The sequence below is a fragment of the Aythya ferina genome (genome assembly GCF_964211825.1).
Source record: "Aythya ferina genome assembly, chromosome: 4".
Taxonomy (NCBI): Eukaryota; Metazoa; Chordata; class Aves; order Anseriformes; family Anatidae; genus Aythya; species Aythya ferina.
Genome location: NC_140300.1, coordinates 4,167,778 through 4,195,751, shown reverse-complemented (window position 1 = coordinate 4,195,751; position 27,974 = coordinate 4,167,778). Strand labels below are relative to the sequence as shown.

Below are 27,974 nucleotides of genomic sequence, written 5' to 3'. Positions count from 1 at the left end.
AGTCTTAGTTTGACCAAGATGCTAAAAGATCTTCAACAATGTGTTGATTATTGACAAAAGGAGATATTTTAAATTTTGTAACATAACTTATCTTTCCATTACACCTAGACATTCACAACCAATAACACTGCCTAGAACATTGACAGAGCATTCAGAAATCCATCTGTAATTTCACAGATACCTAAGAGAGTCAGTAACTGTCTAGCTTATTCAAGTATTCTACTAGTAATGAACAGAGGAGAGAGACACTTCATCTTATCACTAATATATATATTTTTTAATTAACATTTTCACACTGCATTGACAATTCTGCACATAGGTCTCTTCCATGAGTGGCTTAATAGAGCTATACATGAATATCTACTGTTGAACATGGCTGATGATCACAATGGAGTGGCTGTACTGAGAGTTAAAGTGTTTATCACATTGTCAAAAACAGTAAGATGATTTACATTAGAATATCTATTGTTTAAAGGTAGTAAAAAACTCAGTGTGTCTGCTCGGCACTGCAAGAAATGAATGGTAATTATCACTATTACTTTAGCATCTTGAGTAGCCAGGGCTATTTTGGTCAAAAGCTTGTGTAATACAGTTCATTTTTACATTTGCTAAAAGAGACAAGTTATACAGGTGATGGACTTCTTATTACCTGAAACCCTACATTTTATGTAGAAGGGACAGCTAACCAAATGTCAGGGATGTCCAAGATATAAATATCAGAGAAATAACAGATTTAATTTGCTTTACTCAGTCACATCTTTTCCTTCCCTTTTCTGTTTTTAAATGTTTCTTTTATATGAAATGCCATGGTTCAGTGCACCTGAAAATTAAAGACTACTGTGTAAGATCAAGGTTTGAGTCTGCCCATTCATGAAAGGAAATTAAAATTACTACTAAAAGCCTCACTTTTTATTATACTGATAGAAACCACTCAGAAAATGCCAGAAGGAAGAAGTATACTCAGTACTTTATATACATGATAAACAAGACTATTTGCTGCTGGTGGTTAATACTTGAAAACATGTATACATGCATACTTAGACATTAGGGACCAGATTCTGATTTTGCTTACTCTGTCCCAACCCCATTCACTTGTGATGACTCCAATAGTTTCCCACTTAAACTTTCTAAAACTTTACATGAGTTGTTCTTCTGTAACCTACTTTATTTTGATTTAATCAATCTCCCTTAAAAATATATAAACTTAGTCTGTGCTTCTTAAAATGATCTATAATAGCACATTTAATAAAGCTAATTTAAATCCACTAATTTATAGAGATTTGCCAGAGGCTTTGAAACACCAGAAAATGTGTAAACTTAACAGTTTGGCTGTGATAACAGCTCAGACAGTAGAAATTAAGCCCTTTGCATTGCAGTCATGCTCAAAGTGGATTCCTAGTTTTATTTGAAGAAGTACATCACAAAAAGTTTAAAAACATAGAGAAAAACAAATTTACAAAAGGTAATTCAGAGCTAAGCCATATATTCACCAAGGTTTGTCTTTTCAGATCCCCATGCCCCATTTCTCACACTTGGTTACCACTCTGCCTCAGCATCACAGTCCCAAATGTACACTGAGGTCTCTCATTTTAAGACTACCTGGATTGTTTTCTACAAACACATTTTTGGACAAATAAGAACAGAGTCTCTTGTGCAATAGAGCTCTGACAGAGCTGTGAGATTCTGCTTAGGGCCATTAATTCTGGGTCCCTAATTCTAGTTGTCAGCCTTCCAGCTGATGCTATATAGGTTTTCTACTGTCTGCTCTAATTTCTACCTCTGGCAACCAAATGATAATAGATTATATGCCAGTGTGGGAATAGGCAGATTGGTTAGGATCCAAGCTGTATCCCAGGTGATAGCAAGAAGAAGCATCACAGAAAAAAAGTATTCAGCCCTTCACATCGATGTATCATGGAGTTTTATTTCTACCAGAGGAATTCACTTTATACATAGCATTTAGATGGTAACTAAGTGATCATTATCGTCATCTGATTTGCAGAAAATGTCAGCTTTCCTTCAAGACAGAGATGAAATTTTTAGGGCTACTTTTGCAGATCTGTCTCCAGATTGTTATATGGGAGAGGGAATTGAGACCTACCTCATCAAGACTTGCAGGGTTGCAGTCTTTCAAGTGAAACAGCCTCATCGCTTTGAACCTTTGATCAGTATCTGTAAAGTTCAAATCATCTTTTATTTTATTTTATTTTTGCTAACTGCATCAAAACATTTGGGATTGCAGTCTGGAATGCATTCTTGCACAAGAGCTTTTTTAGTCATTTCTCCTGCTTCTCTGCTCTTTATCCTGCTTCTGTTGTTGCTTTCCCTCCTGCTTTTGTGTACTGAGAAACAGAATTAAGGTGTACTGCAACCAGTGGACACTTGCATAAACAGCCTGCTTTGAACAAGACAGCACGATTTTGGGAGAGGAGGAACACATTCAGCTTTCCTGCCCAAATACTAAAACATACAAGAGGTTCATATGGTGTTAAAGCATCACATTTTTTGCTTTGAGACCCCTGAAATGCAAGGGCTGTGAATAGCAGAACATGAATAGACTGGATTGGGAGCATTAAAGCACATCAATTCCCAGGTTCTGAGACTGCACTCAAAGTAATTTATATTTGTAATTTATTTAAGAATGGTTTCAGCAAATACATTTCTAATGAATCTCTTTCACGCACTTTTATGAACAAGAGTCTAAGTTTTCCACGACTTCTGCAAAACAACTTTTACTGCATCAAATCACTGCATTCCTTGATCTATACGAACACACACTCACAGCAGCCAGCCACACTCACACACAACGAACAGCTCCAGCATTTCATACCTCTGCAACAAATACTTCAAAAAGAAGATTTTTAAAATTAGCATGGCTGTGAAAAAGCAAGAAAATGAAACAGTTTTGCCCTGCCTCCGGTACTTCGCAACCGATCTTGACTTAAAGAGAACATTAGCACGATCTTCTGCAATTCTTGTATTTCCATGTGAAACTTCTTCATAGAGGATTCGTGCAGAATCGTGAGCTGTCAGCTCTGATCACATTCACCAGCACACAGGCTTTAGACTCTATTTCATAATATGAAAAGATGGCCAGCGTTTTCCTGATAGAAGTATTGTATGTTTTTCAGTCAGTAAAAATTAGAGAGAGCTCATTGTCGATGCATTTCCCATAGATAATGAGGACTGCAAATTACCAGGCTAAAGATTTTTTTTTTTTTTTTTTTTTGGTACATGGAACAAAAAGCAGCACAATCTGCAGAACTTACTAACTGATTGGGTTTTCCACCCCTTCTTTGCATGCTGCCGACACAGCCAGAGCAACCTATATGCTGATCTTATTCCAAAAGCACAGTATTCTTTATACTGCAAGAATAATAGTTTTGTGTGCCGTTACATACACTGCAAGAAAAAAAAAAAAAAAAAAAAAAAAAAGCCTTTAGGAAAGGCATGTGCTGAACACACACAAAATATGCAGGATGGAAAACGACCAAATGTAATTAAAGCTTATATGAAAGCAGACATTCCTATTTGCAGAGCTCTGGCTGCATTTCTATGAGAAAGAATGCACAGAATTTCAAATCATGCTCTATTTAGACAATGTCAGAATAAAAACACATTTCCCCCTACCCCCCACACCCCGAAGTCTCTGAAAGGCAAATCTCATCAACAGAATTAGAGAGAAAAAGCAATCCAAAGATACTGGTTTACATATTCCTTCCCAACCAAGAAATCAAGTATCTCCCTCTCCCGGCTAATGGCTTTATAAATTCAGACTTTAAACAAAAGCAAAAAAAAAAAAAAAAAAAGCAAAAAAAAAAAAAGAAACCTAATTCTCGAGCTTCCTACTTAGCACTGCCTCGCTGTTGATGATTTGTGCGGCTGTGTGTGCGTGCGTGTTTGAGAAATGGAGAGATAGGCTTAAAGTATTTTCCATTTCATCAAAGAGCATATATTACTTTCCCGGTTCGCTCCGGCGTTTGGTTTTATGCCCACCCCTTTTCCATCTGCCCATGTCTGAGATGCACAGTGCAGGCGTACAATCATGAGCAGCTTACGACACTCAGTGAACACTAGGTGCCTCTGCATGCTCTACCAACATACTGCTCGGCTGAAGGGAAGGGATTCTTGCTGTCTCTCTGCTCTAAGCATCACCTAACAAGCAAAGCGAACAAAGAATGGGAAATAAAGCTACCCTTAGCCGGTCAGTGAATGCATGGTAATCTCTCTATGGAGTAAAGGTTGTGCCGGTCAATGGTCGTTGCAAATGATGGACATTAAACAGATTGCCAAATCCTGTGGAGTCGTTAGTAAAGAGTTTGGAGTTTTTTTCACGCCACAGTGTTAACTGCAGAGAAAAGGACAGAGGGAGAAGGAGAAGATCAAGCTCATGCACATAGTTCTGAAACTTGCAGGTCCTAGGAGTCAGCTAAAAAGCTAGCTGGACAAGCCTTGAGCTCTTTGAGCAGAAGCGAAGTGAGACATTGTGAGCTTGCCAGCCTTGCACAGCACTGAAAGGGACTGAATTTGTAGCACAGAGGGGTCTTTTTTAGCTCTGCATATAATTAGTCCAAACACAAAGGAAGCAACTGAATGGAGGTTGTCACTCTCTGGAAAAGGGTGGGTAAGACACTTTTTAATTAAATTCTTTCATGAAGAAAGATTTTTTTCTTTGCTGCAGCCTTTAACATGAACAAAATCACTATCATTTTACCTTTGAATGTCTGTGAACTTTAATGCTGCACAGCTCCTGCATGTTGTAAAGTGAAATATTTGGCTCTGTGTTTGTTGTTTGCTGTTCTGCTTTGGTTTTGGCTTTTTTGGTTGTTTATTTTTTTATTTTTATTTTCCCTTAAATAAAATATGATGTAGAATTTGAAAAGATTCAATGGACATTCTCGAGCATATTTGGAAATATTCTTGCTAATGGATTTCCTTCTTATCGGTCTCTGTTTAAACTGGCTGCTGAGGAAGCCCCCGGGGTTGATATTGTGTACGCTGGGTATCTTTTCTAAAATGCTTCCAGCCGTGAATAGTGGGTGTCCACAGCTATGTCGGTGTGAGGGCAGGCTTTTGTACTGTGAATCACTGAATCTCACAGAGATGCCTCGCAACCTGTCGGGCATGATGGGCTTGTCTCTGCGGTACAACAGCCTTTCAGAGCTGCATGACGGACAGTTCACAGGGTTAATGCAGCTCACGTGGCTCTATCTGGATCACAATCACATTTGCTCAGTGGAGGGGAATGCCTTTCAAAAATTGCGGCGAGTGAAAGAGCTCACCCTGAGTTCCAACAAAATAACCCAACTGCCCAACACCACGTTCCGACCCATGCCAAACTTGCGCAGTGTGGATTTATCGTACAATAACATCCAGGCGCTGGAGCCCGACCTGTTTCACGGGCTGAGAAAACTCACGACGTTGCACATGCGGTCGAACGCCATCAAGTTCGTGCCGGTGAGAATTTTTCAGGACTGTCGCAGCCTGAAGTTTCTAGACATAGGATACAATCAGTTAAAGAGCCTGGCTCGAAACTCTTTTGCAGGCTTGTTCAAGCTCACCGAGCTGCACCTCGAGCACAATGACTTGGTGAAGGTGAATTTAGCCCACTTTCCCAGGCTCATCTCCCTGCACTCGCTCTGCTTGCGGCGGAATAAAGTTACCATCGTCGTCAACACTTTGGACTGGATATGGCAACTGGAAAAGCTGGATCTCTCTGGCAACGAAATCGAGTACATCGAACCTCACGTCTTCGAAAGCGTGCCTCACCTCAAGTCCCTGCAGCTGGACTCCAACCGGCTGACCTACATCGACTCTCGCATCCTGGACTCCTGGAAGTCCCTCACTAGCATCAGCCTCTCTGCCAACACCTGGGACTGCGGCCGCAACGTCTGCGCCCTGGCCTCCTGGCTGAGCAACTTCAAGGGCCGCTACGACAGCAACCTGCTCTGTGCCACCCCCGAGTACGCGCAGGGTGAGGACGTTTTGGATGCCGTGTACGCTTTCCACTTATGCGAGGACGCGGCGGACCCCACGAGCATCAACACCCTCTCCCCTGTGACCAACAACAGCGACCAAATGTTCGGCTATGGCTCGGCGACCGCCACGTCCAACGTGCCGGATGCCGACGAGGAGCCGACGACGTACGCCATCACCGTGACGCTGCCCGGCGAGAGCGCCGAGAACGCCGTGCAGATTCACAAGGTGGTGACGGGGACCATGGCGCTGATTTTCAGCTTCCTCATCGTGGTTTTAGTGTTGTACGTCTCCTGGAAGTGCTTTCCTGCCAGCATCAGGCAGCTAAGACAGTGCTTTGTGACACAGCGCAGGAAGCAGAAGCAGAAACAGACCATGCATCAAATGGCTGCCATGTCAGCCCAGGAGTATTATGTTGATTACAAACCCAACCACATCGAGGGAGCCCTGGTGATCATTAACGAGTACGGATCTTGCTCCTGTCACCAGCAGCCAGCGAGGGAGTGCGAGGTGTGATTTGCCTTGGGGATTTAAACAGTGTGCAACCAAATAGCGGCGTGCAGGCAGAGAGTGGAGCGGGGGGTTTGCTGGGCTTTGCTGAGGATTTCACAGGCACTCCTCTGCCAAAATCGCAGAAGGAGCTGCCGGCAGGACTTGATATTTTAGCTTTATCGTGTCTTAAAATCTTCAGGACAGCCAATCTTAAGATTTCCTATGCTAATACTCCCTTTGAAGATCTGTCAATATTCAGGAAACTGAGAGTGTAAAAAGGTACCGATTATTGATCTTTTGTAAACTAAGGAAAATGTTTAAAATAAAAAAAAATAGCATTTACAGTTTTTACAGACTGGTGTATATTACATGAATTGTTCCCTGTATACAAAATGCAACAGTTTAACCTCTTTTCATTCTGAGTGTTGAAAGTCTGGGAGCAATGAAGCCACGTTAAAAATAGACAGATGAAAATTAACCCGATGGCTTCCCATTGTAATTATTACACATTCACGTACATCATGTTACTGGCGGTATGAAGCATGACACTGGAACTTTATTTTTGTTAATGTGCTACCTGTAACTGGATGTCAGCACAGCAAGGAGCTGGTGCACCTCAGAAAGGCTCAAGTTTTGCCCGTGTTCCTGGGACAGGATTTCTGAGGCTTTTTAAGCACAGCTCACTTGTAAGTTGCTGTAAGATCCCTAAAAAACTGCATCGTAACCCCTAAAGGTATTTTGTATCACAACTGATCATATTGCAGAGTCTCATTGAAAGAAAAAAAAAAAACAAACAACAACAAACAAATGACAAAACCCAAATAACTGAAACACTGCCGAAAAAGTGCTAGTCATCATTTTCTTTAAGACAAAAAAAAAAAAAAGATGAAAATAAATAAATAAATTTAAGGGCTTTTACTAGCTATTCCCACTTTTATGCTTGTTCTGAGACATGCCAAGAGCAGAGAAACCCTTGTGCACTGTAGAGTCACGATGAGAGGAGGAGAGCAGAAGCGGCTCAGTTGTCAGTGGTGCAACCTGTGTGTGCCGGGTGTGCAAAACCTCGGTTGCCACGCTGCGAGGGGGACAGAGCCATCCTGGCACACTTCTGGGCTCTCCAGCAAAGCCACCCCATGCCCCTCACTGCCATCACTAGCATCCACTAACCAAACCACCCTGAAACCTCTGCAGAGGCTGAGAGCATAGGCACCCTCCCTCCTAATAACTGAAAAGATGGAATTCATGGTTACGAGCAGTCATTTGGTAATGTAGAATCACACGGCTGTTTTATTCTAATTGCCCTTAAATAAAGGCTTCCTTTCCTCCTATTTCGGGTTTTTCATTCCGGTATGTGAACAACCTACTGCTTGATCTTTGGAACAACTCCTCTCATACTAATGAAGACAGGGCAGTTTTATAACAGCAGGCAGAATACCCTGAATTTTTCTTCATATAGCATAATGTGCCAGCAAAATGTAAAGTAAAAACCAAGAACTGGGTAACATTGCTATGCTTTGTACATATTTCGCTATTTTTGAGTTGGAAATGGAGGAAAAAATGAGAATTCTAACATCCATTTTAATTTAACATGCGTTTGTTTTTTTTATAGCCTCCAACTGCCACCTATACTCAAAAGCCTACAACGGACTTATAAACATAAGATTAGGCACAGATCTTATTTTTTTCTTTTTTCTCCTGCAAAGCAACTGTCTTTCCAGTTGTTTAGTTGCTAATTTTAACTGTAAAGAGTAACTTTTATATATTTTTTATCTAACTGACACTATTTTGGAGGGTTCCAAACTTTTTTCCTCTATTTGGTACATCCCTCACCTTGTGTAATATTAAATATGAAATAGCCTCTTAATAACCTTCTTTCTTTTATTATTTAACGAGACTATAACATTATCAGTGAGACCAATGAGAGTAAATGTATTGGGAGAGGATTTTTTATGAGAAATATAATAAACTTTTTTATTTTTATTATTTATTTATATTTTTAATTAAAGCCACTGAAAATTTATCTTCAGCTTTGAAACAAGCTGTCACTGTCAAAGCTAGGCCTTTCTCTGTTCAAACACTTGCACATTTCTGTTTTTGTTCCTCAAACCCATGAGGGCCTGATCCATCCTGAAACTCTTAAGGGACCTGCAAGGCAGGGTGCCCACATGGGAACCTAAGTGCAAAGGTAGAGGAGGTAAGGAGAGAAAATACCTTGTACCATGCTAACTGAGGGCCAAAATATGTATTTTCCCCTTTAACCCCTCCACTGAAACCAATAGGGATTTTAACTGAAAGATTAAAAGAAAAAATAAAACACAAGACTAACTTTGGGCTGTGTTATATGCTCCTCAAATCACCACCCAGCACTGCAATCAGAAGGACTGATTACAGGTAGCTGCCAGCAAGCCTCCCAAACCAACCACAACTGCTAAAATATCGGCTACATACGGTAAAATAAAGAAAAACAGATACAGTCTTTCTTTCTGTAGTGACCCCCTGTTGCTACAAGGAAATGTAGTAGTGCTGTCATGTTTTTGGCCCTGTAAACCTGATGCAAAACTGATCTTGACAAACAATCGTCCTGTGGTTGTATTTCTATGTATTTTTAGCATATTTGTGGGTTGGTTTTTAAACACGCCAGTGTTTGCACCCCTCTGGAATTATTCCTGCTGTTTATTGGTGTTAGCAACGTCGAGCAACATTTGCAAGACGTGAGCAATTCCGCCTTTGCAATTTATTCATCTCCTTGCTTCATGCATCTTGCATCAGCAGCTTGAGTAAACCAAACGGAACATTTTGCTTTAAAGGTGCAGCGATTTCAGAAGGGAGGGCTTAATTTCGGTACTGCCTGTTGCCATTTCTCCCGAAGAAGTGGTAATGACCACTGATGACTTGCCACCTCCAGCAGGATGATGGATGGATCCTCCATGGAGAGGACAGCGCTCACTAAATGGCAGAAAATGAGGTGTTTCACAACCTTCATGCAAAAATCTTGTCTAAGGGTAGTGTCCTCTGGAGACAACCTCCTAATGATCTCCAGAAACCACCTGAAGATCTGGCTACCCCTCTGCTGGTGGAAAGAGGGGGGTCCCTGGGTGTGACTTACTACATGTCTATTCTGAAAGTTTCTGAAAGAACTACGAGGACAATAAAAAATAAATGTGCAATATTTAATTTCAATCCAGCTATTAAAAACCCAGTTATTCATCCTGCTCCAGGCTGCTTGCATTGGTATATAAGAGAATTCTTATATTTCTAATGTATTTATGGCAACTGCAGTGATTTTCCCTCACTCTTCCTTTCAGATTTCATGTTTGCCAACTGTCCAAACATATGTCATTCCCTCTCTTTTGATCCCCTTACCCTGGCTTACTATACAGCTCAAAAAAAAAAAAAAAAAAAAAAAAGCTTTTGGGGTTAGTTGTGACAGTTTTTCCTTCAGGAGATACTTGGGGAAAATCAAATGAATATTTTAAATACTCCCCTTTTAATGTTCCACTTAGTAGGGCCAATCTTTCTTTTATAATTAGGTAACTAACATTATTATTATATTTTTTTTGGAAATGTTTTTAGTTGTAAGACAGGGTGAAAGGCAAGCTACAGAACTACCTTTTTGAGGCTGGTTAACACTCTCAGTGTTATAGATCTCTAATATGCAATCTCTTGCTGCTAGCATCAATACACCTTCATAGTGCACCCAGTGATGAAGGAACTGTTGCTGTGTATGCTTTGAATGTATATAAGGGATGATTTATTTTCCTTTCTGTCTTTTTTTCCCTTTCGTTCTGTACTTAAAAAAAAAAGTGATATGAAACCACAGAATCAATGCTAATGTACCACATTCTGTTTCTGGCCTGAATAATATAAAATACAAAGAAACTCTGTGTTAAAGCTGCAAATTCCCTCCTTTACCACACTGTTAGAGTACTGCAGGGAGCTCAACCAGGGGGCTGAGCTTCTTCTCCGTGTCACAGCCGTACCGAGATGCTCTGCAGCAGGCTGAAGATGCAGTCCCATGCCTGGGTGGCAACTGCCTTGCGCACGTGTGCAGAGAAAAACTATTATTGATACCTAAGGATATTTTTGTACGTTTTATTAGATGTTCTGTGCTTTTATAGCAAAGGCATTGAGGAGTACTTGAAGTGTATCTATTTGATCATTTTCTTTGGCTCTGGTAAAAAGCCCCTCATTCACTTTCGAGATGGACTAAATTTGTTTCTTGTATGTGTCTGGTTCTGCACTGATAGCAAAAGGATGCTCTGAATACCTCTTCCCTTCCCTCTGGCTTCTCCAGTGGTATTGAGAATGGCAAATAAGAAGAAGTATTTGATTAGGAAGCTTATTGCTAGTGCGATAATAATAATAACAAAAATAATAATAAAAGAAATGAAGAGGAGACAAAAGATGAGAAAAAAAGACTGGAGAAACAACAAGTAAATGAGTCTGTGGCTGGCTTCCTCTGCCTTTTCTTTTTTAAACGTGGCAAATCTAAAGGCCCAGCACAGATGAAAACCAAGACTGATGGTGGGTGGAGAAAGCAGTTTTTAAAACTGTGCAAGCAGGGATGAAACAGCTTCTGGAAAGGAGGGCACCGCACCAAACACTTCCACTGAGCATGAAAGAGAAAAGGAAAGGGTGAGGGCAGAGATGAAAGGAAAGACGAGAGCTGGTGAGAAGGCAAGGTGACCACCGTGCACATGAGGTAAATGAGATTTTTTCAGTACCTTCGCCTCCCACATTGAAGCCATGGTGAGGACAAACAGCAGTGATTTAAGCAAGATACCCAGCATCTCTTTCTGTCTTCTCAAACACACACATGCATTTGCAGAGGAACACATGGACATGCTTTCTCAGACATTCGCCTCACATCATTGCCTCTGCCATGAACTACTTCCCGGGCAGTTCAGCATCCCCTTGCCCATCAGGTTGTTTGCTCTTCCACTGCCTCTTCCCCTCACTTTGCTGGCTGGATTTCCTACCTATCCCAGCCATGGCTCACCACACACTTTCTAGAAAATCAGACTTTTATAAGAAACATACCTCATTTTTTCTGTCCTCTAAGAAACCCCCATTTAGAGAGAGGGGGATCGTGTACTATAGCAGATTCTCCTGCTAATTATATCCACGCTCATTTTCCCTCATATTCGATTTCTGCATGCATGGCTATTACGACAAACATATCTGAGGTATTTTTGCTGGGTTCAATTTATCATTATGCACCAAGGTTATACTTTTCCTTGACCTGCTCAACCCAGTCTAATATTAACAAATTGAGCATTTACACGAGCTCCTTTCCAAGCATGATGTTGATTAGGAATTTAGGAAATGCTGGTGATTTAAAGATTAACCTTTCATAGAATTACTGACATAAACCAGAGCTATTATGGTATTAGGAGCAACTATTCAGAGCATATTCTGTGTGAAAGAAAACCAACAAAGCACATTTAGAGCCATGAAGCCATGCAAAAGGCTTTCCATATTATCGAGACCAAGTGATATCTTTCTTTCCTTTTTTTTTTTTTTTTTCTTCCCCAGACAAAGCTGGTGAAAGGAAAGGAGTAAGTGCGATCTACCTCTAAAGTTATGTAGAGGGAAGCAAGGCTACAAAAATATTACAGAAACCAAGCAACAATCTTCTGCTGGCATGACAGAGCCTGTAATCGGGTGGGTGGCTGTGAAGAGCCGAGCTGAATGCTGCAAAGCACTGTAATTTTATTGCACTGTGGCTGCTTTAAAGAGAACACATTTGCAATGAAATCTGTATTTCCACGAGAACATGGCAATTGTTTTTGTTATAAAGATAACGTCACTTGTTGGCATTCAGACACAATTATTCAGCCTTTAAACCAATTACTGCTCTATTCGCCTTTGCTGGTGCGATAGTTGGGCGAGCTGGTCAAATGTAACAGGTTGCAGTGAAAGGAATTCGAGTTCAAAGGACCTAGATTTACATTACAAGAGAAGAAATTCAGTTTAAGATAAACACCAGCTTTTCACCTTTTCCTTCACTTTTCCTCATCCTGAAAATCCACGTATGTACATCCCTTAGAGAAATCAAGAGATAGGCAGTGGCTAAAGAATAACATTGTGAGTGCCTGCACTTGGCAAACAGCACATACTACTGTGCTCAGGCACTTTTTATTTTAAACCATTTCACTGCTCTCATGTTCTTCACATCCTCACCAGACGCCGTAACTAGTGCCAGGGATGTCTTTCAGCACGGGTGCTATGGGAACCTGACCGATTTGGTTCCATGTCTGAGCTAAGAGAGCCTAAATCTGAGATTTCAAAGGTAATAGGTAAGTACAAAAATTGGCTTCATCACAGAATTGCCATTTTTAGCACTGCAGATTCATCTGACTGACATGGTTAGAAACCAGGCTCATTCATTGCAAACTTCATTCTGGCCTTTTTTTTTTTTTTTTTTTTTTTTTTTTTTTTTTTTGAGACAGATCCTTGTCCTAACAGCAAACCAGAGCATGACACCAGAGACAGAGGACTTAAAACTGTATTTTCAGTGAAATCTGAGATTAAACATAATAATAATGCATGGACATATCAATCTGATTAAAAGGGTTTATCCAATAAAGGCAATTCAGTTTATATATAGAAAATCTCACTCAAGCAGCACACCTCTGTACCCTAGTGGTTACAAAAAGCTATGAGCAAGCATCCTGATAGCTGGGGCCTCAGTTTGAAAACAGGTTTCTGAATATCCTTTAAAATACATACTCTCCCTCTATTTTTAATCTCACTTTACACGCTCACCCATTTTCCATTCCTCAAACCTCACAAGCAGAGTGATTGAAGGCTGGAGGGAGGAAGCCCTGAAAATCCCAAACTAAATAGCAAGAACAGCCCACAGCTGCTGAATTCCAGTGGTTTGGGTTCTTTTACCAGCTGCCAGCCGTTTGAAACACACCTGCAATCAACCCTGTTTGCAAGTTGAGAGCTAAAGAAAGCTCCTAGGAATAAACCTGAACCTGTCTCTATTCAGTGCCTCTGCTGACAGACTGGCTTGCTACGGGAGTCTGGTAAATATTAAAGAATGTTAATAATAATGAGATAATCCACCTGGGGATTTTTTGCCCCCTTTTTAAAAACTTGGCTCCATTCTGAAGTTTATCTTGACGGAAAATTTACTTCTCCGATCCAGATTATTTCCCAAAGCAATTTTCTAACTGCAAACAGAAATTTGTGGCTGCTGCTAAAAGGTTTGCAATCCTCGTGCTAAAGAGGCCACCGCATGTCAAATGTTTACCTTAATTTCATGTAAATGTCACTCCATATTGGACATTCTATATTTCTCTGCTGGCATATTATGCAGCTGCCTCCATCTTCATAAACCTTCCCTTTGCTCCATAAGTACCCTCACAGCAGCCTGGCACCCATTGCTGCTGTCAGATCAAATTCCCAAACAAAAGCTAGATGCAATGACTTTATCATCTAATTGCTGTAATCCAATAAATTGAATGTGAATCCTATGGCCCTAACCATGCAAAAAAAATGATGGAGTCAATCAATGAATGGAAGAAATGCATCCGAAATACACTTGGGGTAAGGGGGAACCCACAAAACAAAAGACATTGCATATGACGAGGCTTCAAGTTGCAGAAGGTCAGGGCAAAAAGGTGTGGTACAGAATGGAGAAAATCACTGCTAAAAGAAAAGGGGACAGTGCCCATAGCTGGTTAATCAGGAAGAGAGTTAGGTGATAACCGACATAGGAGACACTCGTCAGGGGATGACAAAGCACTGTAGCAATATTTCATGACATAATGAGTACAGACAAACATGGCTTTGTAGTGGGGAAGACAACAGTCCATGAAGTCCACTGAAGCTGGACCCAGAGCTATTCCCTTGGAATATGGATTGTTTTGGGGTTTTTGTTGTTGTTGCTGTTGTTTTGTATATTAAAAAAAAAAAAAAAATCTAAACTATTTTAATTCTCTGTTATGCACAAAACGTCAAATATGCTGAACCACGTGTTGGTGATTTTTTTTGATGAGTGGCATGTCTAGGTTCAAGTAAACCCAATTGTGTTGTTTTTGTGCATGTATTTCCCTCATTCCAATGCCTGTTGGCATTACACAATGTTATTCTAGTTGGTGGAACAAAGGTCTTCCCAAAAACGTTACCCTAAGTAGTTTTATGATGTTACATTCCATGTCTTCCATAAAAAAAGGGAGTTGAAAAGTTTTCTATTTTTTCCCTGGTTATGTTTTCCTATTATGTAGAATAACCTAGCCCCAATCTGTCATTTTTCATTAGCAAAGGAGTCAAGCTATGGTTGTTAATGACAACTCCTAATGAGGATTTGATGAATAAGTCCTGGAAAATGAAACTTGAAACAAACACTTAAATCTACCTCAAATCTGTCGTTTCCAGGTAAGTGAGTTGACAGTAAATGGGAAATAAAACTTCAAGAATTTAAAGCAAAGTAGTGCATTTAAAACCATAAATCATTAGGTCCAAATGGTGTTTATCAAGAAACTAAAAAATAAAATAAATAGATGTATGAACAAAGCAGAGGAGCTAGTAAAAAATGCTGATTTCTAGTAAATGTAGCTGTTGCATCAAAAATGGAATGACTGAAATGCATTGTACTTCCCCTACCTTACAGCTGAGTAGAGATGACTGTAACGGGCTGGTAAATCTTATGTCAGTAGCTGTTAAGTTAGATCTATTAAGGTCTGTAATATCATGCAGTAGGGAGAAATTGGCTAGTCTGTGGAGCAACAGCATGCTGCTCTAATGCATTATAACCCGTGCATTGGGGCTACCTAAGTGACATCCAAAACCTGGCAATTTTCTATCTGGTCTTCCAAAGAGGTTTTTACGGAACACCTGTAAAAGACGTTCAGGCTCCCATAAATAAGCTAAGCTCCATGGACATAGAAAATTAGCTAGATGCCCAAAAATACAGTGGCCTTTTACTCAGCACAGCAGAAACGGGAGCATAGCATCCTCCCAAGGCCGGGGCTGCTGAATCATCCTAGCAACAATCAGGAAATGTTTGACAACGCGTTTCAAATGACAGATTATTTATGCTGCAAAAAGTAATGAAAATCAGGAGGACATGCAAAGGGACTTCCAAAAGCTGAAGATTGCATGGGCTTTGATGGATGAAATTCGGAATTGTGAAATACAAAGCAAAAGACAAAATATAAGGGAAGCTGTTCATCCATGCCTCGGAGATGGGAGTTATATGCAATAATTGGACAACTGTCATTTCGGGTATTGCATGGAAAATCTCTGCTCAGTGTGTGGAGGGGGAAAGGAAGGAAAAAGAAAAGTGAAATAACTTCTAAAATGTATATACAACTAAAGAGCGCTTAGAAATTAAAGACCGATATTGCTATGCCTTCAGTTAGGAAACTGTCCTAGTTCTGTTAAGCATAAATTACAAAATAACATAACTGCATGATAAAGATAAGTTGCTAACAAGTGAAAGGAGGAAAGGTCTGGGAAAGTTTCTGTGTAAGGAGAGATGCGAAGAGCCAGGACCTCCAGCTGCAGCAAACAGCAAAACGCGTACCCATTCCCCCTCTAGCGGCCAGTCCGCACAGGGTTACTGCAGAAATAAATAAATCACACAATCCCAAAAGCGAGAGGCAAAACACTGCCAATTGATTTTAAGCCATACGCATGCACGTACCCCCTCTTTTTCATTCGACTCACAATTTTATATGACCTCAAATTATATTATTGTTATTGTACCAGTCCTCATCAAACCGCCTGCCGTACTCCTTCATCGTTGCTTGTCATTAGTCGGAGCTGGAGCTGTTTTACAGCCAAGGTAATTTTTTGTGATATGCTTGTACCTACCTGCAGGAGGAGGATATGGAGTGTGACAGGGGCCCCTGCACTGTTTAGTAACAGAAATAATCATAAAATAAAAACAAAGCAAAACAAAAAACAACACAAAAACCCAAGCAAATTTGGAACTCATTGTAGGACATGTCACTAATGCAAAAAATTTAAATAGTTGTATAGAAATGGGGACACTGAACTAATAGAGTACATATACCCCCCAATTTTTTTTTTTTTTTTTTTTTTTTTTTTTTTTTTTTTTTTTTAGGACCAGTGGCTGGGACAAGGCACAACACGGGGTGGGCTTGGTCTTTTTTGTTTCCCAACCAGCCTGCATGGCCACAGGCACCTGGGGAAACTGAGGCTGGAGGAACCCTTCCCAACCCCATGTCCCTAAGAAATACCATCTCCTTGGTCTGTCACTGCTTCCTCTATCTTCTATAGCACAGGCACAAAAATAATAACCTCCTCCCCCACACTTTTAACAATTTCTCTGCACAACGCAATATAACAGAGCACTTTTTGTTTCAGTCTTTTAGCAGCCTAGGACCTTTTGTGGACCAAAGGAGTCTGAGATGCTAAGCTGGATGCACAAAGAGGTGCTGATGAGGACTGAAAAGGAGCTGTGCTCTGTTTGTGATTGAAATAACGACCAATCACTCGTTAGGAATTTTTTTTTTTTTGGTCTAATTTTCTTCACAACAAACAAACAACAATAAATAAATAAATAAACACAAGAAACCCAGTGGCTTGGCGCAGAAATGAACCTCCTTTGGTTGCACTTTCAGGGACCTACTACATCCTCAAGCTAATAGGCTCTGTATAAAGGTTATGGTTCACAGGGAAGACAAGAAGTGGAAAGGGATTGTGTTTTGCTTTTGTAAAATCTTTCCATCAGTTACATTTCTCAACCAATGCTTCAAAACTTACAAGTGTTTTTTTTTTTTGTTTTTTTTTTTTTTTTTTTTGTTTGTTTTTGTTTTTTTTGTTTGCTTGTTTCTTTTTTCCATTACAGGTTAATTTGTGTATAGGACAAACAGATGAATTAAGTAACCCTTTCTGCTAATGGTTTGCTAAGAAATTGCCCAGGAACATGTTTCTGATTAAAGCTTATAACACACCGTTATTTTTGTAACACACCTGTATTACTTTTAATAAATAAAACAATGATATGTGGTGCTGCACTGCTCTCCTATAGGTTATTCTAAATTTACCAATGAACCATTATAGATTATGCCTTGCTGTATCTTATGGTGGCTTTTGGTGAAGACTGAATATTAGTTTGGATGGAACTCACAGCTGGCATTTTTATATTAATTCGAATATGTTGTTACTAATTTGTTCAACTGAAACTAAAGAATAACACAATAAACAAGGCACAGTTTGACTTCTCACGTCTTAAATTTAAAAAAAAAAAAAATCCAACGTGTCTTAATAATTTTACCTAATTAAAAAATATTTAGAAAACAGATTATTCAAATGATTTGTACATAATAATGTGAGCAATTTGCTCTTCCAGTGTAAAATGAATTCATTACTATCCACAGTCAGAGCAAATTTGATAGTCATAGTCTATCCTTTACTGATGTACCTACAGACACAATTATATTCCTAATATGCACTGTCAAGACAGCTTCAAGAGTAAGAATATAAGGAACTGTACAGACAATAGACAACAAACAAAATGCAGTTGATTACTGTTGGGATGGGCACAAGATAAGAAGGAAAATCCTACAGAGAAAATCCTAAAGACAGCTGATACTCTGCTGAATCTCAAAAGAAGACTTCCACATTGACCCACTAAGGACATCTCATTTTCCACCAACAATTACAGAGAGGCATATATATATTTCTGGCACTTTTAAGTGATGGTGTGTGAGTGGCTTGCAGCATCTGGTAAAGCACAAAATATTGAGCGGGAATTTTTAATTCATTTTGGAGTACAATAACATGCCTATTCATAAATATTTTTTCCTATATATCTTCTCATGGCAGAAAAAAGAAAATCCTCAATTTTTGGGTGATGAGCCAAAAGTTTCTACAAATTTAAGAATGGGGGCTTCTTCAGAATGACAGCCTGGTGTATGCTGTACTTTCCCTTGAATGACATTACTGGGGTAAATTAAGTGCCAGACACACTGCTTATTAATTAACAATATCAACAATTCTTTCTGCATTAGAGATAACACATTTTACAGACAACCAGAAGCATTTTCATTACAAAAAAGGCTCTTTCCTATGCCTCTGTCTGCCACAATAAAATAAATAAATAAATCATAATTGCGATGGTAGATCATTTTTCCCTTCACTAAAATTAAATCTTAAAAGCCATTTAATTAAACTGAATGATAACTGAATGACTTTAACCATCCAAAGAATTCAAACGAAGGATGCTCTCTCCCCAGATGCTAAAATATGGCATAACGATGTTTTGCCATGAAGAGGCAAACCTTAACAAAGCAAACTACTCTGAGCAGGCATTTCTTATCTGTAAATAAACCCCCTGCAATAACATCATTTCTTTTTTCTTTTTTCACTCACAAGTTTTTACCTTTGTCTGCATGTCACATGCACTTACAACACATTCTTCAGTCAGACCACATGCTCTGAACAACAGCAAAATGTCGAAACAAGGTCCAGATTGATTATATATATATATATATATTCTCACTGTCTTTAGTAAAAGAAGGACTATCTTTTATATGAACTATCTGCTTCAGGTGTGCCTTACAAACACTACTCTGTTTACATCATTAAATCAGCCTTGCCCCAGCTGAAGCCTTATGATACATAATGCATAGATGCTTTTTGTGAAGCTTCTGCATGATGTTCAACTCAAAACTTAAAAACTGTTTCCAACCAGCAGGAAAGACTTAGTTCGAGCAATTTCCTTTTCTTTTTAAATGCTCTATTTTTTCAGACTTCAGAAGTTTTATTTAAACTAGAGCTAACCATATATGAGTTTGTTTTCCCCTTCCAGGAGTTAAAAGGGGAAAGTTTCTTTGTATTTCAAAAGTAATTTGCTAAGTCTCTTATGTCTGTATTCTGTGCTTCCAGAGGAATAAAGAAGAAATTTAACCACAGAAAGAATAGGAAAATAGATTTGCAGATGTAGCAATCTTGTAAAACTTAACATAGTTCTGAAAAAAATATATAAATCACACTACCATCAAGAAAAAAAATAATTTCCCAAGTTGTCCCAAGTCTCTTCCTACAGAGATTAAATGGATAATGATGCAACTTCTACATGAGTCCTTTCAACTGCCTATAAAAACACTCCAGCTTCAATTCCGTTCATTTGAGAATGCTCTCACTATTATTTCACGCCTGTCTCTTGATTCCTATATTCATTGATGCTACACTTTTTTTTTTTTTTTTTTTTTTGCAAGGTGAACGCAAGTTAGTTTGTTCAGAGCTGTGAAAAAAAGAACCGTGCCTTGATGTATTAGTAAGGTTTCCATCACTACAAAGTAAAGCAACAGTTGGGATTAAAACTATAGAAATCACATTTTTTTGAAACTCTTGCCAACTACATAATTATGCCCAAAATGACATTGTGCCAGGTGGCTTTGGCTAACAGATGGAATGGTATATTTGTTCACTCTTCATACACCAAGCTCCATTCCAAAAATTGTAAGCCAGAAGTATCTAAATTATTGATTGAAAGTTACATATGTCTAATAATTAATTAAACTAGCTACACATTGCAGTGAGTCTCAACTGCAGTTAAGAATTAAGAAAATGTATGTTGGTGTCTTAACATTAACATTTTTAAATCACAGCAACTAAAAATAATGAAATGCAGACAACAGAGCTTTTGTATGAAGTGTCTTAGAAGTGCTTAGAGCAGGAACATTTTCAATTGTTCCTACGATTCTGTTTCACCAAATCCCAAATTTCACCAAATGCTTACTAAGATCAACTAGTAGTTGTGACCAGACCTAGCAAACATAGTCAGGCTCGGGTTCAGAAGACTCTTCCCAGACAACATATGGACTATATAATTGTCATTAATGCTCTGGAGAGAGAAATCGAACGGAGATCAAACCAAGAGACAACCACTGCTTTATGCATCCTGAATTAGTCTTCATCTAGGCTGATGAATTTCTCACCAGCAAATCCCAGATGGGCAACTGGCTAGCTTTGTCATCCAGCACAGCACATGGGCAGTGAGTCCATTTCATATGGACATGTCAAAATGATTGGCAGCTGGTAATGAAGGCAGCAACACGAAATCCAGCAGTCTGAAGGCACTGGACTTCCAGCATATATGCAGATTAACTGCGTTGAGAATGCATCTCAGACTGATGAACGAAACGTGTCATCAGTCATTTTCATACTGGAAACACAAAGGCAGAAGAAGTCTACAGTGCTGCTGACCCTGTCCCAGTATTTCCCTACATGCAACACTGATTTTCCAGCCTGTGCAATGACCCTCATCAAAATCCCATGAAGTTGAGAATAACAATGGATACATTCCCCCTCCCTGCTATGGGAAAATAGTAATTAATTTAGGGAAAAAAAATAAAATGAGAAAAGCATTTTGTCATAGTATATTAATAACCCTACTTCTGCTATCACAAAGCTGTGCCAGAAACACTGATTTAATAGGCACTGCAAAGCAATTACCATGCAAATAATATTAGCCAGTAATTTATTATTTTTTTTAGTAAACTCCTTGTTTTGGCTAGCGGACCAGAGTAGCAGATCCCAACAAGATTGGATAATTGCAAGATATTTCAAGTGTCTAAATAGCTGTGACACCAAACATATGAAGCAACAGTTTTCAGACTGGCCCGTTGATCTGCGTGCAACTTCAAGTATGGACAACTTAGGGAGCCAACAAAAGAACAATTTAGCCAGCAAAGCGATTGCTGAAGTGATAGGAGGGAAAGATATTTAAAAAAGCACTCTTTTATTAGTGGCATTAACGAGGATAACATTGGAGAATAATGCAGAGGGTTTCGAGCCTCCTATGAAGAAATACTACCACCCTAACTCTTTCCTTTACCCCAGTCTTCATAAGAAACATTTTATTTAGAGTAACCAAGTTGATCATTTTAAGCTCATGTGCAGCTTTTTAAGTCATATTCAGCTTTACAAGTTGCCTGACAATCTTCCTGTCCTGGATGGGAGCTATACGGCTTCACTTAAAGCACTTCATTTCTTTGCTCATCATTTCACTATCAGAGAATGGTCTAAGCTGCTTATCTTACAGCAGAGTGCTGTGGCACTCACTATGGACATTTATTCTATGGTGAATGGTCAAATATGATGGTTCTCATTCCTTCAGTCCAACATGGTTTTGTGTAATCAGTTTGGTCAAGTAGCAGTTTTGATTGCATGTTATCTCTGAAACTAAAGATACGTTAATTAAGATTCAACTTCCAGATACAAGGCAGGACTCTGTATTTTTTTCTGATTCTCCTGTTACAGGATGCTGATGATATGGTCTAAGTATGGTATAAAAATACTTGCCTTTCTTTGTTTCCCTCACCACTTAAAAATTCAGATTCTTCTTTTAATTAACAATCAAAATGCTCCAAATATAAAAACACATTTCTGTGTATCTTATGATGAGGAAGAGAAAAGTAATGCTAGCCTGTGCTCTATAACTTCTAAATATTTTGGGGAGGAATAAAGGAAAATGAATTTCTAGTTAAACTGATGAATATACAAATATTGACATTGTTGTGCTCAAGATCAAGTACAAATTGAATCTGTGATTTCATTTATGGAAATAGGTACACTGGGGAATGCAATTACTATCTATAAATCATTTCGCTATAACCTTCTACTTCAATATCCTTAAATAGTAAAATGCAACTGAAGCTATTTTAGTTAAAGCCTGTACAAAATAAATCCTTGTGGCAACACTCATCTGTCAGGGAATTTGATGTTCTCCGAAGTACTTGTTGGTATTAAGCAAGCAATCTCTCACTTCTAACAGACTTTGTTATTGATATGTATGATCTAAGTAGTTTATTATTTATAGTTAAGCGTGAAGTGATATGTCAAAGAAAACCACAAAACTACGGAAACTGCATATTACAAGACCTAAACTATTTAATTTTCATACAAAACAGCTACTGACATTTGTGTTCTTGCTGACATAATAATACAGCTAACAATTAAATGATGCCTTCTAGGAAACTGGGACAAGAAAGGGTGCCTTGGTCAAGTCTGTAATCCCTGAAAAGAACTATGAGACCATTATATATGTGTAAGCAGGCGCTTCGTGTAAGCCCAGCAGAAGACAGAAAGACCATCAGAAAACTAGTAAAAATACCAATGGTAAATGAGGTAATTTTTACAGAAAACTTTCAGACCATGTGGACAGTTAATGAAAATGTTATCAAATTTCTAGTGCTTAATTCACTGCAAGAGTAAATGAACGAAGAAGCAAGGTAATGGTAAATGGAAGATCCTATCTCCTGTAATTCAGGTTTATGCACAAGTTCAGTGCCTTTTTCTGAATCCATTTTAATACAAATGAGCAAACAAATGTATATAAAAATATATGCTTTCTTCAAAACAAATACTAGTCTCCTGAATTTCTTTATATTTCTACTAATCTTGCCTTAACCTTTATCTTAAGATATCATACCTGATATAATAACTGAATTAACACTTCATTATTTTGCAATCCCAATCTGCCTCATTTCCTCAATAGTTCTTCAGGCAGGATGGCAGTTGACATGACAAAATCAGGAACACATCTGCCATTTGCCACAAACCTACACCCAGATATGCAGACTTTCTAGCTTTGCCAAGAAGTAGGAGTATCCACAGGCAAAGATCCCATTTTTAGACACCAGTTTTAAAAATACAGTATTGGTGGTTAATAAAGCACTAGCTGTCTATCCCAGAATTTAACACAAATATTCAAAGCTTGTATGCATTTTCAAAAATTGGTATATTTTATGGCTGGACTGATTCTGTCTAGTAGATGATATCACTGGACTGATTCTGTCACCATTATCTCAGGCAGTATTTTTTTGGTATAACACAAACCTAGGATCATCAACTAGAATCTGCCATTAGTAGTGCTGTTCCCATCCAACATGAACAGTAGGATACCTTCCTATCCAAGTATGGATCAAGTGCTGTGTTTTCGCAGGGAATGGAAGTTGACCTAGTTATGTTGTGCCATTAACCTCTGACATCATGATGCCTGTAGGTGAGCTGATTAAACTCCTCGCTGCATGGCTCTTGGAGGAAGCAAGGCTAATTGTGCGTAACAGGAGCTCAGTTATAAATCTTCCTATTTTATTCAGGTTTTCAAAGCAAAATGGTTATTTCTAGACCTGTCCAGAGAAGTTGGTAGCTCAATCAAGTTAATTTCAAAGTCTGATTTTACCAGGGGAATTTTAAAAATTGAAAATTACACCAGTAATATGGAGAACCTTATGAGTTACAAACCTTTTTCCCTTCTCTTTGCTGGGAGTGTGCTTCATATATATAGATGAGAGCTTTGTGTTGGTGATACTGATTAAACTAGAGCATGGATCAGGAGAACAATTTGTTTTCTTAAGTCACATTACTCCATCAAGGACTCAGTAAAATCTCATACCAACCTTTAATTCTCAGTCATTAAGTTTGCAGTTTTAGCAAGTTTGAAGTTTGCAGATTCAAAAATAACCTAGCTGTTGTCTAGTTTCACCCTTAGTGGCCACCCATGTTAGACACTGGTTGACAGCTAATAAAAGATAAAGGATTATACCACTCTTCTGGAAATCTGTGAAAAAGGTTGGTTGTAGCATAAAGAGGCTTTAAATAAACACATCAGCACGATCAAGCAACAACAACATTTTTTCCTGTTTTACTCCTACCATGGTAGCTAAAAAAATAATAATTCTCAGATCAAAGGTAGTCAAGTAAATTGAGAGGGTTTCCACTTCTATAGTGACATTACAGACTTCATTCTACTGGAAGTTTCTGCTGATTTGTGTATTCAGTTGGCTGGCTTCAGATTTTTAAAAGATGAGTGAGGTTTCTGTAGAATGGTAAGGGTGTATCAGCTCCTCACAGAGATCTGCTGAATTCTTAGTAGTGTGAGGCCAGGGCTATAGACAAGTGATTTCCTCACACACACAAAATGTATGGATTTCCAGGCTGAGGATGAACAGTCTGCAAGCAACCTAAAGATTCATACATAGCACCAGAGAGGACAGCAGCTTGCTGAAAATGACTTTGAAGACTTATTTCCAGAAGCAGCCATAATTTCAGGAACAAATTCCATTCAAATAACTGAAATCACCTCCAGCAAAGTCCATTACCTCTGGCTGACTGTGTAATACAAGTTTCCACATCAGGGCTCAGGAGCTGTTGCAGTCTAAATTCACACCCTACTTCAGAGTAATTTCTTCATGTAGGTAAGCAACGTCTTTTGAAAATATAGATCTGCTTAATTGCAAGAAAGATATAAAAATGCCCTGTAATAAGGTACTGCCATCAGCACATCAAATGGCTGACTTAAAGCTAACTGAATACTTCCAATTTCAACTAGTCTAAGCAGCCAGTAGAATAGTATAAGATGATAATCGCAGGATAAGAAACTCTATTATAGACAAAAGCAGTACTGAAAAAGACATGAGCTTTTCAAATCTGTTGCAATGGAAACTGCATTCAATCATTCTCTATATCTATGAAGGGTAAGACAAGAAGTAGTCAACTCAGTTTGCAGCAAGAGATTTGGGTTACATATTAGGAAGCATTTTCTAGCTCTAAATACAATTCAGTACAGAAGTTGAAATAAATTTTATTTGTGCCAATTTTTTTTTTTTCTTTTTAATCCATTATTGCAACTGAACCATGTAAGGACTCTTCCAAATAGCTGTCCATATTATATTGCTTTTTAGGAACAACAAGAACACTGTATTTTATGCTGCAAAATGACGACCTTTTTCACTTACTGGCAGTTCAACAATTTACTTGATTTAAACTTAAAAATAACTAATGGTACATACAGATTAGTGAAATATGCATGTGCATGTGTGTATGTTCTTAAGCTCTTGATAGCATATAAACTGACGTAATGAAATGTAACACAAAGTAGGACAGAGGTACAAGTCCCTGGTTTTATTTCATTCACCTATTAAAATTGGGCCAGTGTTGATCTCTGCATTTTCCATTTACTTTTCATTCCAAGACTTTTTGTTCTGCTGCAGTAGCTTAAAGAAGAAAGACTTTCAGGAGAAAGAGTGGGTATCACTAACTTTGATCTTTCATGACCTTTTACAACAGGACTAAAGCCTTAATACTTCCAGATGGGTTCCTCATTTGCGATATGGTACAGTTTAATTTCGAGATGTCTTTATACTTTTGATTTCCTAATTATTATATACAAGTTTAATAAATAATATTAATAAAAAATTATTTAGCTGAAGAAAAAAAAAAAGATACAAGAACATATCTGAAAGCAATTTAAGAAGCTATTTAACACATTCTTCTACAAGGCAAAATCATTTGGATTATTCCCGACATTGTTTGTCCAAGTATTATCAAAAGAATAATATAATATATATGAGGATTTTGCAGTGTCCTCAGGCATCTTCAGTGCTAACACTCTTCAGATAACGTTTGTTTTAATTCTAATCTGGATCTTCTCTGCTGCAGTGCTATTCCAGTACTATTTTTCCTGTCTTAGGAAAGTAAAACCCCCTTATTCCATTCCTCTTTGCAGCAACCCTTTCAGCCCAGTTCAGGGCCTAGAGGAAAAATGGTAGTAATTTTCACTTTTCCAGACTAAACAACACTAGTCCACTCAATCTTCTTTCATCAGTCATATTTTTCTAGGGTTTTGATCATTATTTCTCCTTCCTCTTCAATCAGTCTTCATCCTTCTTGCAGCCTGTACCCCACATTGACAGAGTACTTCCACACAGGTCTTACAAATATGTGTAGGTAATACATGTATGTCCTGCTGATACTCTGCTGACCTATATGCACATGCCATGATGTACAGTAACTCACCTACATCCTACATGTATTTCTACATTTACATTTTGTCATGTAAAGATACTTAGGGATGATAAGTAGATTAAGGAAACATTTAGTATTTTACTATCTTATTTATAAATATTGAAACTGTGCATATATGTGCTTACGAATAATTGCAAAAAAAAAATATTCTCAGCATAGTGTTGTTTCATTAATAGCTCAATTGCATTCATCAAGTTCAGTTCTCTCAGTACTTTATATACATCAAACTCCCTTCTTTTAAGGAGGCACATTTCTTTTAATGAAGTAACTCATTTACCTGGATTGACCACACAAAAATACATTTGCACAAGCAGGGTTAATTTATCTGCCTATTTCAGCCAGGCACTTAACCATATTCTTAACTGGAGATATACTTTAGAGTGACCAGGAATAAGCCAGTCAGCCAATATAAAATAATAAATCCTTCCTCTCATAAAATACAGTCTGGAAGTATGTTGCATTGGAAAGCACTTTCTAAAATTATTTTATGACAATTTTGTTTCAGAAAATAATTTAGTCATCAGAATGAAGATATATTGGACAAGACAATACTAAACAATATTGGTTTTAAAACTATATTGAGATTTTTTTTTTTCTTCCATACGAAGACAGGAGTTTAATTTTAATATCTCTTCTGGAGAATGGCAGTTCTACTGACAGCACTGCAGTGCTTCGTCTGGATGGGACCCAAGCAAGCTGACATTTGAGAGACATTACAGAGCTGAGAGAAGCTATATTAATTATTATGAAAAGTCAAAACTGTCTTCTGAATATGCCAAATAAAATCATGTAATTCAGTACTGTGTAAAACATGGGGTTAAATTATGCCCCAAATATTATTGCAACCACCAATCTTTTTTGTATGTCTGTTTCAATTAAACAAAATAAAACATAGATAAGAAGTAATGCTTTCATGTGAATTTGAATATTCTGAGGGAGAGATGGAGATCATGCCCAAGAGTTTTCATGTCATGTATCAATGCCCACTGAAAGGAATGGAAAGACTTCACATATTACTGAGCCTAAGATCAGTCTCAAAGGTGAATACTCAAAAAGGTATCTCACTCTTTATTTTATTTTATTTTATTTTATTTTATTTTATTTTATTTTATTTTATTTTATTTTATTTTATTTTATTTTATTTTATTTTATTTTATTTTATTTTATTTTATTTTATTTTATTTTATTCTATTCTATTCTATTCTATTCTATTCTATTCTATTCTATTCTATTTTTAAAATAACCCTTTTCTCTGTCTCCAATCTAATGACTTTGGGCTCTTCGTCATTATTATGCACTCTTCTACCTCACATCTAGTTTGTAAGGAAGGGTTTTTCCTTTCTTTATGCCACGTTTCCCTTGGTTGAAAATTTTTTCACCCCTTCTTGCTTAATTTTCCCACCTGGCAACCACATTTCTTGCTCAGCTCTTGCTTAACTTCAACACTTTCCCCTTCCCCATTATTAGCAGCAAAGCCATCTTTGCATGAGCCCTCAAGAAAGGATCCTTCACTATCTCCCTTGACTGCAGACTTGATTTTAAGACTGATTTCTGTTTTTTTTTTTTTTCATCCTTGTATTTTTTAATTTCTCTCTACTATAACTCTTCCTCTTTCATTTCTTTTGCTAATGTGATGCACACATTTCCTGCAAATGCATTGCATCCTTAAGGCTCCCTGTTACTCAATGTGTAGATTAAATTAGAATGAC

General features: G+C 38.1%; 2 protein-coding genes and 1 long non-coding RNA gene across 4 annotated transcripts in view; 2 read left to right on the top strand and 1 right to left on the bottom strand.

Moving 5' to 3' along the window:
• CTNNA2 (catenin alpha 2) overlaps positions 1 to 27,974 on the bottom strand; it is a 473,612-nt gene that overhangs the window by 150,462 nt on the left and 295,176 nt on the right. The window contains exon 1 of one of the 2 annotated variants that reach the window (XM_084518227.1): positions 3,850 to 3,868. The exons of the other annotated variant lie outside the window; for it this stretch is intronic. The gene's annotated coding sequence lies outside the window, so the exon portion shown is untranslated. Of the gene's footprint in view, positions 1 to 3,849; positions 3,869 to 27,974 lie in introns of those variants that run through there. 2 annotated transcript variants of the gene reach the window in all.
• LRRTM1 (leucine rich repeat transmembrane neuronal 1) lies at positions 4,036 to 7,793 on the top strand. Its single transcript, XM_084518229.1, has one exon. It carries the CDS (start codon positions 4,927 to 4,929, stop codon positions 6,490 to 6,492), a length of 1,566 nt encoding a protein of 521 aa, XP_084374355.1. The 5' UTR covers positions 4,036 to 4,926; the 3' UTR covers positions 6,493 to 7,793.
• LOC311436234 lies at positions 13,047 to 17,668 on the top strand. Its single transcript, XR_014692683.1, has 3 exons — positions 13,047 to 13,502; positions 14,740 to 14,856; positions 17,297 to 17,668. It is a non-coding gene; the product is annotated as an uncharacterized lncRNA (long non-coding RNA).